This window comes from Pleurodeles waltl, chromosome 5 (genome assembly GCF_031143425.1).
Source record: "Pleurodeles waltl isolate 20211129_DDA chromosome 5, aPleWal1.hap1.20221129, whole genome shotgun sequence".
Lineage (NCBI taxonomy): Eukaryota > Metazoa > Chordata > Amphibia > Caudata > Salamandridae > Pleurodeles > Pleurodeles waltl.
In genome coordinates this window covers 1774213426-1774227021 of record NC_090444.1, presented here as the reverse complement: position 1 = coordinate 1774227021, position 13596 = coordinate 1774213426, and the positions used below count along the sequence as shown (strand labels likewise).

The 13596-nt window shown below is 46.4% G+C and overlaps 1 protein-coding gene across 1 annotated transcript in view; it reads left to right on the top strand.

The window, feature by feature from the left end:
* Positions 1–13596, top strand: part of PLB1 (phospholipase B1) — a 328328-nt gene that overhangs the window by 103191 nt on the left and 211541 nt on the right. Inside the window, exon 21 of the mRNA XM_069236215.1 lies at positions 2438–2542. Coding sequence (XP_069092316.1) covers positions 2438–2542 — 105 coding nt within the window. The remainder of the gene's footprint in view (positions 1–2437; positions 2543–13596) is intronic.

Sequence of the window (13596 nt, the reverse complement as noted above, 5' to 3'; positions counted from 1 at the left end):
ATGGAATCAACAAGAAACTCCAAACAAGACTCCAGAGAATACAGAACGCTGCATCCATACTGATCCCGGACATCCCCCGACACAGCCACATCTCCGCCCACCTGAGCAACCTACACAGGCTCCCTGTTAACAAACGCATCACTTTCAAACTCCTGACACACACGTACAAGGCCCTTCACAACATCGGACCTGCCTACCTTAACCACAGCCTCTCCTTCTACACCCCCTCCAGGCAACTCCACTCTGCTCAACTGGCCCTTGCCACCGTCCCCAGAATTCGGAAGAACATGACTGGAGGAAGATCCTTCTCCTACCTCACCGTGCAGACCTAGAACACAATGCTGCTCCACCTCTGGCAGTCTCCCTCGCTGACTCAGTTCAGGAAGGACCTCAAGATCTGGCTCTTCGAATGACCCGCGTTCCCCAGCTAGCACCTTGAGACCCCTTGGGTGATAAGTTACACTCTATAAATGTTTGATTGATTGAAAAGTCAACAAACACGGGTTCGGAAAGCAAGAGAGTGAGGGCAAAAAGTTTGGGGGTGACCCTGTGATGAGGGCCAGGTCCAACAGTCACCATACCCTATACAGGTTGGGGTGACCACCACTGAGAATAGATGGCCCTGTGGCAGGTCAAATGAGTCCAACAGCTCAGGCTTCACCACTGGAAACCTTATGGTTCCACAGCTCTAAATGGGGCAGGGGAATTATGAGTTTGGTGGAGCAGCGCATCCACAGTTTCATAGAGGCAGCACTGTTCTCTCAAACTCTAAATCACCCACTAGTGATTCACCGTTCAATTTCAAATAATAACATTCATGGAGGCAAATGCCTGATAGTGGTATGAGGTACAAGTTGAAATTGTGTAGGGAAATATTTCTTTGTAGGGTCGGTGTTTTTAAGTCACTGTGTAATTACAAATCAGGAATTACAAGGGATATGGGAATTCTGCATTGCCAGTACATAACTGGACATTACATCAGTTAGAACTGGCAATAACTGGGTGTGAAGCTGATGAATAATTTCTAAGACACTTTAAGGGGAAATCTCGGACTACCATAGTATTCCAGCATCCTTGAACTGCTGATATTTTCAGGGCATGGAATACAGTATAATTATTCACTTTGGAATGTGAGCTTATGTTTTTGCAAAATATGTTCTTGCTGTCTATGTCTGCCCAGGCTACTGTCTCTTTTGCGTGTTTAATGAACGCTACACAGGCCATCAGCCTCTGGCTCTCCTCCATTTCCCAAATTATTTTCTTGATGGTCAAGTTGAGGTTGTGGTAATGCGAGTGCTGCCCTCGTAGTAACATATGGTGGCTTTACTTATGACCATCACATGGCTTAAAGCTGCGCAACCAAGCCAAAGCGGGGAAAACACACTTCCCTCCCACACTACCCTTTCCTGAACCATTAAAACCCCTACAATTCCATAACTCTATCCTTCTCGAAACCTCTCACCTTGCCTTATTGCTATCTTTCCCGGAAACTTAAACACCCCTCCTGCCCTCTATTACTATCCTTCTCTGAATCCTAAAAACCCCTTATAGTCCTTTTACGCTACTTATCCCTTAACCCTAAAAACTCTTACTACTCCTAATGCTGCCCTTCCCGGAACCCTAAAACCCCTCAATGTCCCTAAACGTGCACCTTCCCTATGCCTAAAAACCTCTTACTTCACCCCATTACTTCCCTTCCCTTAACCCTAAAAACCCTCACTACCCCTTAATGCTACTCTTCCCCGATCCATAAAAGCTCCTAACTAGTCCCTAACACCACCAGTCCCTGGACGCTACCATCCCCATACCACCCCTTAACGCTACCCTTCCCTGAATCCTAAAAACTCCTTATTGGTCCACGCCCCCTTACCCACTTCACTATTAATGCCCCCCTCTACTTTATAAGGAGGATGCCCCTTTGCCCCTGCTCCCAGTACACTCCCCTTTGTCCTATAGGAAACAACAATTTTAGTTTTTTTTTGTAGCAACATTTTGTTTTTTCTTTATATGTTTACATTAGATGGCATTTTTTAACACACCTTTTTTTGCAGTCTGTGTTTCCCACAATTTTTTACTGCAAACCATCTCAGTCTCCATCAAAAGCCCAACTTTTTTTAATCAAAAGAAGACAATGGTTTAGTGTTGTTGCTGAAATTGTTGTTAAGATTGTTCCAAGTTCATTTGAGCTGTTTCTTCAAGACTGAGGGCCCGATTCACAAAGGGGCTAATGACTCGTAAAGTTCCGAGTGGGAGTCTCCACACTCATGGCGAAGTCTCCGCACTCACTGCGGAATCTCCACACTTGGGGCAGAATGTCCGCACTGCAGTGGTCTGTGCGGGGATTCCACTCTTTTCGAGTTGTACTTCACTTTGTGATTCAGGCTCCAACGATGGATTTGTGGTTGTCACAAAGTATTTCTTCTATTTCCCACTCCAGGTGAAAACCCGACAGCTGGTTGACAGTGGTCGCTATGATACAAAAGATGATTTTACTGTTGTGGTGCAGCCTTTCCTGGAGGATGTGATAATTCCAAAAGATAAGGTAAAACCATTGGCCAAAAGAGCTGCACTGAATGTTCATGGTATGTCCAATGTCCACTCGCAGAGGCAGTGATAACTTACATATAAAGCACTCAAGGTGGAACCTGACAGGCCCCAAGGCAAGATAGGAGACACTGACACATCTGTTTTTGTGCATACGCAATTGAGCCTTGAATAAGAAGGGTTTAAAACCATTGATTTAAAAGGGCCATATACTGTAAAAGAGGTAATTCAAAAGGAAATCTGCAGATTACAATGTATAATTTCTGGCAGTCATGTCCATCTCAGTCCCAACTTAACCTGTTTTAGGCTAGCATTAAGATTTGGCCCTTAATTCAGGGAAGTAATACCAGACCTGGAATTATCAATACTGGGGTATCGGTTATTCTGCGGCCTCGTATTACCTGGAGGTTATGAGTTATCCCCTTATAGCTCCACTCCGAGTGAAGATTAGCATGTGAAAGCATTATTAATGCCCTGTTGCAATATGTTTTTGCCTCATTCTGGTTCAATTAGCTAGTCCTTCAAAGTCTGAACTAGCATCAACAATTTTGACGCTAGTTCCCTAACTACCACCATGGTGCCCTGTATCTTAGATACGGCGCACACATGGTGGCATTAGGGGGATGCTAGGGGGCGCAAGTAAAGTGGCGCTGCACTCGGTGCAGCACCACTTTCTTTAAATCAGGCCCTGAGTCTGTATAGCAGAGGGACCTAGAAGAGTTGAAGCCAATCAGTGAAAGGGCTGAGCCCTGGTGGTCGGGTAGAAAAAAGGATGCAACTCACCTGGTAAGTGAGGTCATCGAAGGAGGACACAAATCACAGTAGACCTATAACAATAACACCCATATGACCCTTGAGGTGGCAAACAGAAGTGTGGCCATAGTGGTTTGTAATTGCCAGCTCTTCTCTGATGCAATAAGTCTCATCTCAGTACCACTGCTGCTGCAGGGGCACAAGGAAGCCAGATGTAAGTCTAAAGTTTGCCAAAATGCTTGGTCCAGTAATTTGCAGTGTAAGGATGGTCTGTTGAGAGCTTGTTTAAGGTTGCAGGGTACCAACCCCGGACTTATGTACAAGTTGATGGGCGAGGAGGAATGGTAACAATGGTTTTGTAACCGGGCGTCTCCGGCAGCCGCGGCTCGTCATGACGCATCGGATCAGGCCGATGCGTCATGTTCGCGTCTCCCCGTTGCCGGGGCGACGCGATCCGAACGAGGCAGGGGGAAGGCCGTTGCCCGGGAAACCGGATGGGTTTCCCGGCGCGGCATAAACAAAAGGGAGGACGGCACCGGAAGAGAGAGAGAGGAGCAGGAGAGGAGAGCCGAGGAGAAGAGACAGGAGACGGAGCAGGAGAGGAGAGCCGAGGAGAAGAGACCGGAGGAGCAGGAGAGGAGAGCCCAGGAGAAGGAGCAGGAGAGGAGAGCCCAGGAGAAGGAGCAGGAGAGGAGAGCCCAGGAGAGGAGACCAGAGGAGCAGGAGAGGAGAGCCCAGGAGAGGAGACCGGAGGAGCAGGAGAGGAGAGCCCAGGAGAGGGAGACCAAAAAAAAAGACGGCAGGAGAAGAGACCGCAGCAGAGGTACACCACAACGCCAGCCACGACCCAGGAGGGTCGTGGCTCACCAAGGTACGGTCCTTGTGGACCAAAACAAAGGCCATATCAGACTAGGGGGGGGGAGGGAATATAGAAGTGGAAAGGGAGGGAACCGAAAGGGGCACGATAACGAGCACATATGGGCACCCCACAAAATCTATAATTAGAGAGTGAGAGCACTTATTCCCCAACTCCTCACAGACACCCCCTCCTTATCGTTCCTACCCATACCCAGACAAGACTACAGAGAAAGAGTGAAATAATCTTTTGGTTAAACCCCATACTTACCCGGGTGTTGTTTTCCGGTATCTGGGAATCCACCTGAGGGGATCCGCCAGACGTCTCCCGGGAAAAGAAACATTGAGACTAAATCAACACTACAGGAACTGAACAACAACACCGAAAACCCTAAGGAAACCCCGCCCGCTTGATTATATACTTCAAGTTGTTGTCTTTATTCCACCTTAATCTTAGAATAAATCCCACCATAAACTAAAACGCATATCTCGTCGTCATTTGTATATTGTTCGATCTGTCACAGGTCTTAACCACTTTGCTGCTGCAGATATCACCACTCTATGATGGTGGCTCCAAGCTTATGAGAGACTAGGCAATGTCAGAATCGGTGATTGAAGTGAAGTCAGAGAAAAGGTCTAAAGGTGTACGGGCCCTTCCTGGCAGTCAGCAATGGTGAAGACTGATGTAGTGTTGACGTAGAGGTGAGGACGGTCATAGTCTTTAGTGAACAGGGCACTTGCAAAAATCTAAAAGTGTCTTACTCAATATTGTGTGACATCCTTTTGCCTGGACTGCCATGACTTGCATAGTGGCACCAGGTATGAAAAATGAGTGATGGTCACTGTGAGAAATTGGGTTGTTGTATTTGACAGGGTGAAACCCTGCTCAAGCAAAAGCCAAACTCCTATCAGGGTCCACCCCTAAAGTCACTAAATTAACCCCTGCTAAACCCTCAGTTAGCGTGGCATTAAAAGCAGTCTGTCTCCGCTTAGAAGCAATGTGTAAAGTATTTATGCAGCATCTGAACTGTAACAAAGTGAAAACAAAACACAGGAAAAGTCACACACCAATTTAGGAAAAGAGAGTACATTTTAATAATTATTTGAGACCAAAATTACAAATATCCAATCAATGTGGGCACTTATGAGGAGGAGAGATGTTTTATTGATTCGATTAGGGAAACTTTGTGGCAGCAGCAGTCTAACAAACTGGTTTTGATGAGAGTGGACCAGTGGAAAGCAAACATGGTCTTCTGGCATCTAAGCGTTTGTGTAGCTTCCAAAGCTATGTAAAGTCTAACTACACAGAGGGAGAGAGCACAATAACTTGATGCTACCAAAGTATTACTTAGCAGGACTCAGGCTGAAAAGGATTGTGTCTAGGTGGAGGTGCAGGTAGGCATAAGAGAAAGAACTGGCTTGGTGTCTCCTCCTGCAGTGGGTTACAACAAGGTGTGGTGCTAAATACTGCCTTCGTGGACCTCAGTTCGGGGCTTGATATGTCTGTGCGCTATACAAAAGCTATACTCTGAGAACATTGTTACTAGTGTCGGGTATTACACTTTTATAGGTGACAGCCCCATTTTCAGTCTGCATTTCCCCCCTAACTGTTAACCTTTTTATGAGTGATGCAGACAATATGGTGCATGGGACATCATCAGATGCTCCTCGTCTTAGGTCCTTAAATTTACCTGTGCAATTCTATGCAGAAGGTGTTACATTAGCAAGTGATGTGTAAATCACTGAAAGTCCATTGCCTGGTTATGATCTATCAAGAAGCATCTTGAAGTCCAATTTAATGGTTGCCTGCAAGAGTAATTTGAGAGGCTTGTGTTAAGCCAGTTTAGAACAGGTTCTATTTAGGTCTGTATTTGTCAGCATCTGAGCCATGTTCACAATCTTTTCAGTAGCACAGGAACATCAGTTACACACAGGACAACAGGTTTGGTGTTAAACTTTAGTTAGAGTTATGGGGTTGTGTCTAGGTGATGTCAAAAGTACCTGCTTACAACATGTTGAACATTTTTGGTCTTCTCCCACTGCGTGGTTGATCAGGACTGAAACAGGTATGAGCCCACTACTGGAGCAACTGAACATTATCTCACTCCTCTATTCAGTACAGATATGTCAGTACTCAAATTCCAACCATCTCCTCTTCATCAATGATGTCCTTGGAATCTCCTGGCTAAGCTACATTAAAATGTTCTCTATTCCAAGAAGGTCCATTCACTGTGGCAGGTTGATGGTGATCACTTGACATAGAAGGCAAGAAGCCTTAGGCAGTAGGATCCTGGGAGGTTTCTCAAATGAGAGAAGGAAGTGAGTCGTACACAGAACAAAGGGAGCATGGATAACTAAGGACATGCAGTAAGTTAGTTGAGTTTGGCAACAGATGAATATTCTCGGTTCAACTACTGCCGAGCTCAGAACCATAATCATGCACAGTCACTGCTCTGACTGCTCTGTTTTGACACAAAGCATCTGTTACAGATTTTGCTACTCACATTGGACATCCAGGCCCATATTTATGGGCATTTGGTGCAGGGCAGGTCAGCAAGTCACCTTAATGCTCTGCCCTGCGACAAAAGGAAAGGGCAGGAATTCACTGTATTTACGCAATACGGGGCACTCCTGTCCTTTTCCACTGCGCTGGTGCCATCTTGGCAACCTAGTGCCAGTGCAGAAACCCTTGCACCATGGTGCAAGGGAGCCTGTGTTGTAGGCAGGATTGTTTCTGTGCAGGAAGGGGCACCTTCCTGCACAAAAACAATCCTTGGAGGCTTTTTCCTATTTCTATGTGTGCTGCAGAGGAAAAAGCAAGGCGAAATGAAGAAATTTCTCCTTGTTGCACCTAACCTGGGAGGCGTAAGCTTTTGGCATATCCCCAGGTTTACAAGCTCTTGTAAATCTGGGGACACATCAAAATCTATGGGTGTTGCGTATTTACACCCACCCCAATGCCCATGGAACACCTACCACATGCAGAGAAAGGCAATGCAGCGATTTGCCTTACTCCATATCTATGAGACCATTCAAAGCCACGCAGAATGGCTTTGCGTGGCCTCATAGATATGAGTTCAAGGTTTGTGCCATCATTGTGCCACAAAAAGTGACCAAAAAGTGGCATAACAGCAGTGCAAGGGGCCCATAAATATGTCCGCCGGGGTGACTTCAGAAGGAATTGTTGAAGGAAACCTTTCATAAATTGATATAACTAATTAAATACCATGAAGAGTTCTGTTGCTAAGCAGGAAGATAAAGGCATCACCCAGGATTCTGTGGGACTAAAATTCCTGGGTCATCTGTCAGGGTTTGTAGCTCAGGGAATACATTGGTATTAGCCATTTGAAACTGTGACACAATGCCTTGCCACATCTGCCAGATGCAAAGTGATGTTCTTGGCACCCTGCGCCCTTTATCCCTTACTTCTGTCCAACCAGGAAGCACACAAACCATTCCAACTGAAGGACCACCCCATGTCGCGGGCCTGAGTGAAATTCCTACCTCCACATCCAGGAATGCTTGGGGCATGAGGTGTGCCTCAGCACTTTCTGCATACTGTATGGCATACTGTACAGTAATCTGCCACCAAATGAAATATCCTAGTCTGACCATGGAGTGATCATGTGCCAGCCTGTGCCAAAACATGATGCCAGAGCTGTTATGACAATCCCCACATTTTCCCTAGACATCCAGATCCTCAGACAACTCCTGGCCTCCCTGAGGGAACTGGCAATGACTACACCAAACAGAATGCCTTCCTCCATGCAATTCTGGGAGAAACCAGGACACCTGCCTTTCACTATGGAGGAAATGGCAGGGAGGGCTTCTATCTAGGTCAGCAATCAAAAGCCCAGCCACCAAGTAGGGTCAGCCTTCCAATGACACGCAGCTGGTGGTTCTGCTATGGCTTACATGTCAGAAGAGAGCGTTCCCCCTGCAATTGTGATGGGGAAACCAGGCATGTCAGGAATTTTTGTGGGCCCCAGGGTAACAAACTAAAGAGGGTCCACATAGCATAGGAACATGTTTAAAAGTTTAAAAAACATGCCTGCAGGGACAGAGAAAACAAAGCAGATCTGACATAGTGTGCAGTTATGTTGTATTGGCCATGTTGGCTTCCTCATAGTAAAAAGTGGAGGCTTGATTTCCAATCAGGAAAGGACAGAGGCTTGATAAAGCATGGTGCCTGAGGAATAATGACTACTGTGTCCCACCACTCTCTTATTGCTGGCTTGGTAGAAACCCACATGTTGTTGGATAGGACATCTGCTGCTGAATGAGGCATCATCAAATTCTCTTTCTCATCGCAAAAAGATGTCATCCTTTATGCAGCATTTAGTGTGGTGCAGCTAATGTGCGTGGTGGCAGCTGAAAATATGTGCTTATTTGAAAGACTACAGTTAGTTAATTTATTTTATCTATGAATCTCAAGGTCCAAGAGGCTTGTCTTTGCTTAATATGACACAGACATGCCCTTGTTATGGGTCCATCAGCTGGGTACACTGCAGACCTGGCGTTGCAGTTTGGGCTGGACTGTTCCAGTTGGAGCAAAGTCAAGACAGATTAGCATAAAGCTGGATCCAAACTGAGGTGGCATTCTATGGAAGGTTACGATGGATTGGGATGCTGCCCGAGTGATTACCAATGGCTGAAATTAATTCAAGCATTCCATCCATCACTGTTTCGTAAACTAATTGTGCAACCCTCAGTGGGACGGGTATGCCCAGACGTGGGCCCGTGCACACTGTGTCACTGGTACCAAGATCTACCCAGCTGATGAGCCCAATAGTAGGGAGAAAGTGGTCCTGGGTTGCATTTGTTCCAGTTCAGGGAGAACCTGGCCTGGCAGTTTGGGCTGGACTGTTCCCATGAGAAGCAGGGTCAAGACTGATTTGCATATGGCTGGGTCCAAACTGAGGTAGCATGGCAGGCAAAATAAAGATGGATTGGGGTTCGACCCCAGGAGATTACCAGTGGCTAACATTATTTCAAACATTCCGTCCATCACTGTTTTGTTTGCTAATTGTGTCCATTAATACAGTATCATTTGCTTTTGGAATATTCTGTCTAAAGATTATGTTCTCTATCCCTTTCACTGTTTAAAAAAAAGTGTAACTCTGCACCACTTCACCTCCTTCATAGTTTACATCTTAGACTTGCCTCGACTAGCAAACCCGTCCACCATCTTCCCTTAGAGAATCTTAGGCCCCAGTTATGGCCTGTGTGGAGCGGACGTCCAGTGTGGAATTCAGCTCTGCACAGATGTGAAGGGTTCAGTCTGTCTGCACTTGTATTTTACTGGATTCATGATCAACAAACATGAATTTTCCAGCTGGAAAATCAAGTTAGTAAAATTGCTTTAGGAAGAAGCTGCAGTGCAGTCCAGGCTTCTTTTCAGGCCCGACCAACCCTCTGTCATTAGGGGGCATATTTTTCAATCTTTCATGCAGTGCAACGCAGCAAGCCACCTTGGTGCTCTGTGAGGATGGGCAGAAATGTGCCGTATTTAACACTATATGGCACATTCCTGTCCTTTCTTTGCCCTCGCACACTTTTGGCAGCCTAGCACCAACGCAGGCACTATTGTGTCATGGTGCAATGTTGCCTACAATGCTGCACTTCCATCCATCCTTCGGGTGGGGCAGCAAAACCATTGTGCCCCAGCACTTTGAGAGAGCATGGGCCCACGCTCTGGGGGGATCCTCCCATCAGAAAACTCTATGCTTTTCTAGAGGGCTTTCTGCCTCTCCATTCCTAATGACAGATTGGGGCTAAAACCTCCAAGCCCATCTCAGATGGGCAGAAAGACCTAAGGCTTTTTTGGAGTGTGGACTCATCTGATACATGGGCAAGCTGTCTGCACCTTTTTGGTAAATAGAGTCAAGAAATCCACGGGTGTCTCACAGGCTTTTTGCTCCCCTGAGGTGGCAGATTGGAGTTAAAGACCCCCATATACGTCAAAATTTTGAAGCTCGTGAGAGGGAGATTCTGAAAAATAAAATTAAGAGAATTGATTTTCCCCATTGATGCAGCAGAGATTTTGGGTGGGAGATACCTTAAATAAAGCCACTTTGGGCTTAAAAAATCATGATTCTTTCATCTAATTCAGGTCTGTTGGCCTGTTTGGATCTCCTATCTGCCCCTCTGTGGCAGAAAGACTGTTTTATCTAGGGAGGGGAGAAGCACTAGTCCATATCTATGGGGTGTGCTCCCTCCTAAAAAAGGAATCACTGGGCTACTGGGGCTGGAACCCTGCTTTGAAATCTCCCTCCTTCAGCAGCAAAACCAAAGCAGGAATCCTCTAGGGAGAGAGACCATTGGAAAGGGGAGATTCTCCTCTTCCACACAAAACATCTCCCTTCAAAATTGGGGATGGAGGCTGAGATATGCACCCAAGCACTGATGCAACTGAAAGTAAATTCAACCTATGTCCCATTTTGCTTTCACCTTCAAGTTAATGATGTCGCTCAGGTTTGGGAGCTGCAGACCTTGGAACTAGAGACCTTGTTTTATTTCTAGCCTAGGTTATCATTGATGTGATTCTGCACAAAACGCTTAACCTCGCCGGTGCCAAATGAAAAAAAGATGCAACGTCTGGTTCTCATATAAGGTGCTTTAATGCCTTGGACCAGTTTTGCAATATATAAATCTTCAGAAATCAAATTAAAAACATACAAAGATCAACTCACAGGTCTCAATCACCAAATGTCTTTATAGCCTACTGGCTCCGCCTTGTGGATGAAAGCTAAAATAAAACAAGAGTATCAAACAGTGCCATTGTAGCTTTTTTATGTTATAATTAAAAATGCAAAACATTTAGGGACTTTTAAACAGTCATCTTTATACAATGGGCTGTTCTAATGCCACTCACATTGTGCTCCCTTCCACTACAGCACACAGTGTGGGACAACGGTGTATAATAGGGTGTCATCCCCTAGTTCCTTAAGCATCAAGACCTTTTTGAAAGCTGTAGTGCTGACTCATCATCATAAACCATATTTGGCATATTTATCATATAATAAAAAAATCATTATTTGACTGGATAAGAACGTCTAGCGATGGCTTGAGGACCACACCTTCTGTAGCAGACAAGCTAAAAGGTTGTGGTTCAGTTGCTGGTCTGGAAGAAGGTTTGCCTGATCACATCTAACCCCAGGCACCTCACAGTCATTGCACAAACACCCTTTTCACTCCTTCACAACTTTTTTCTTATTCCTTTTATGGGATATTTAACTAATGCTGGGACTGGCATGAAGTAACTGGCACTTTAATAGACTACAGGGCATATCTACGAGCCCCTTGTGCCACCTTAGTGCCATTTTTTTACGCTAAGGTGGCTTTTCTGCCGCACCATATTTACAAAGTGGCGTAATGCCTGCATTATGCCACTTTGTGACCCCTTGAGCCACATTATGCTTGCGTCAGGCATATATGCAAGGGGGGGCTTTCCGACACAGGGAGGTGTGTAAAAATGGCGCAGTGAAATTTACCACATTTCACTGCACCATTTTCCTGTAATTTTTAAATGCCTGCTCAGAGCAGGCGTTAAAATGACGCACCCATTATATTCAATGGGCCTCCCAATGCTTTGCTGCACTAGTGTCCAAATTCTGGACGCTAGTGTAGCAAAGAGCCACAATACCATCAAAAATGTTGTCTCTATTGTGCTAATGACCGCCATGCTGTGCAATATTGCAAATACGGCGCAACCATGGTGTCATTGGGTGCCGTTCGAAGGGCACAAGAAAAGTGGCGCATCATAGACGATGCGCCTCTTTCTTGTAAAGATGCCCCTACGTATTCTTGATTGACCTACAATGCAGCACGTCTGTAGAAATGTATCTCTTATAAAAATTGCACTTAAAAGTGCGGCAGTGAGAAGTAAGCCCATAACAGATTAGCAGTGAATGTTGAGATTTTAGATGTTATTGTAGTTAAAAAAGTTACTATAACCTGGGAAGCATTGAGGCTGTTTGATATTCTCAGTCTAGTGGAAATAGGTGTGTTTCCCAGTAGATGCAGCGAGAAGACACTAAGGGGGTCATTCCGACCCGCCGGGGACCGCGGATGCACCGCCAACAGGCTGGCGGTGCATCCAGGCCAATTCTGACCGCGGCGGTAAAGCCGCGGTCAGAAAAGGGAAACCGGCGGTTTCCCGCCGGTTTTCCCCTGGCCTGCAGAATCCTCCATGGCGTGGCGGTTTTGACCGCCAGAACCAGGCTGGCGGGAACGGGTGACGTGGGGCCCCTGGGGGCCCCTGCAGTCCCCATGCCAATGGCATGGGCACTGCAGGGGCCCCTTAACAGGGCCCCATTTGGATTTTCAGTGTCTGCTTGGCAGACACTGAAAATCGCGACGGGTGCAACTGCACCCGTCGCACACCAGCAACTCCGCCGGCTCCTTTCGGAGCCGGCTTCCTCGTTGCTGGTGCTTTCCCGCTGGGCGGGCGGGCGGCCTTTTGGCGGTCGCCCGCCAGCCAGTGGGAAAGTCAGAATGACCGCCGCGGTCTTTTGACCGCGGTACGGTCTTCTGGCGGTTCCCGCCAGGCCGGCGGCTTCCGCCGGCGGCGGGGGTCAGAATGACCCCCATAGCCACAGGGACTGCCTGGTTTAAGCCCCCCCTCTATGTATTTATCACAACCACCATGGGGGCAAAACCACAACACTGCATGACCCTTCAGCACCTACCATATATCAGTTTCTGGAGAAATCCCAATTTTCAAAAAATAAAACATTAGAACTATCTAGAAGATAAGTATTTAGAGTTAAGAATTAAGCTGGGATCGGGCACAGGAGTTGGGGCCAGAAAGAGACACCAAGGATCAATACTCAAAAAGATTCAGGTCCTCATTTGAAGAGTGGAGTGATGTACTGTGCTGCCAAGATAGACCGTAGCCCGCCATATTTAGAGATCTCCTCCAGGCAGGTGGAGATCTTTGTGCCTTCAGCAGAACTGCCACCATGACAGCTCTACTAAAGCTTTACTTTGTAAGCGCCATATTCAATATTAAAATTATATTTAAAAAACAAACTCCCACAGCTGGAGTGACTTCTTGAAAAATAAAAAATGAATCACCCTGACGTGTTGGGTGGTCTTTCCCAGCACATGGAGGGTCATTACTCCTATTTCTTTTTTGGGACCGTCTGGTTCTCCCCGGAGGTCCCAAACAGGAAAATTAAAGTTGGAAGATCCACTCTCCATAGTACAGATGGTATGCAGTCTGTTGACTGACAGCCCAATGTCAGTCGGGTCATCAGTCACAGGTTTCCGCTGGTGGAGCCACTGGAAAATCAGTCTTCAGGAACATGACAGCTCCACAGACTCTAAACAAAATTGGGGAAAGGCGTGTTTGGCAAACTGGGTATTCCACTAAGTTGGCGTTGGAGTACCCTTTTACCAAACTCTAAATAAGGCCCACAGTCAATACTAGTAAAAGCAAAT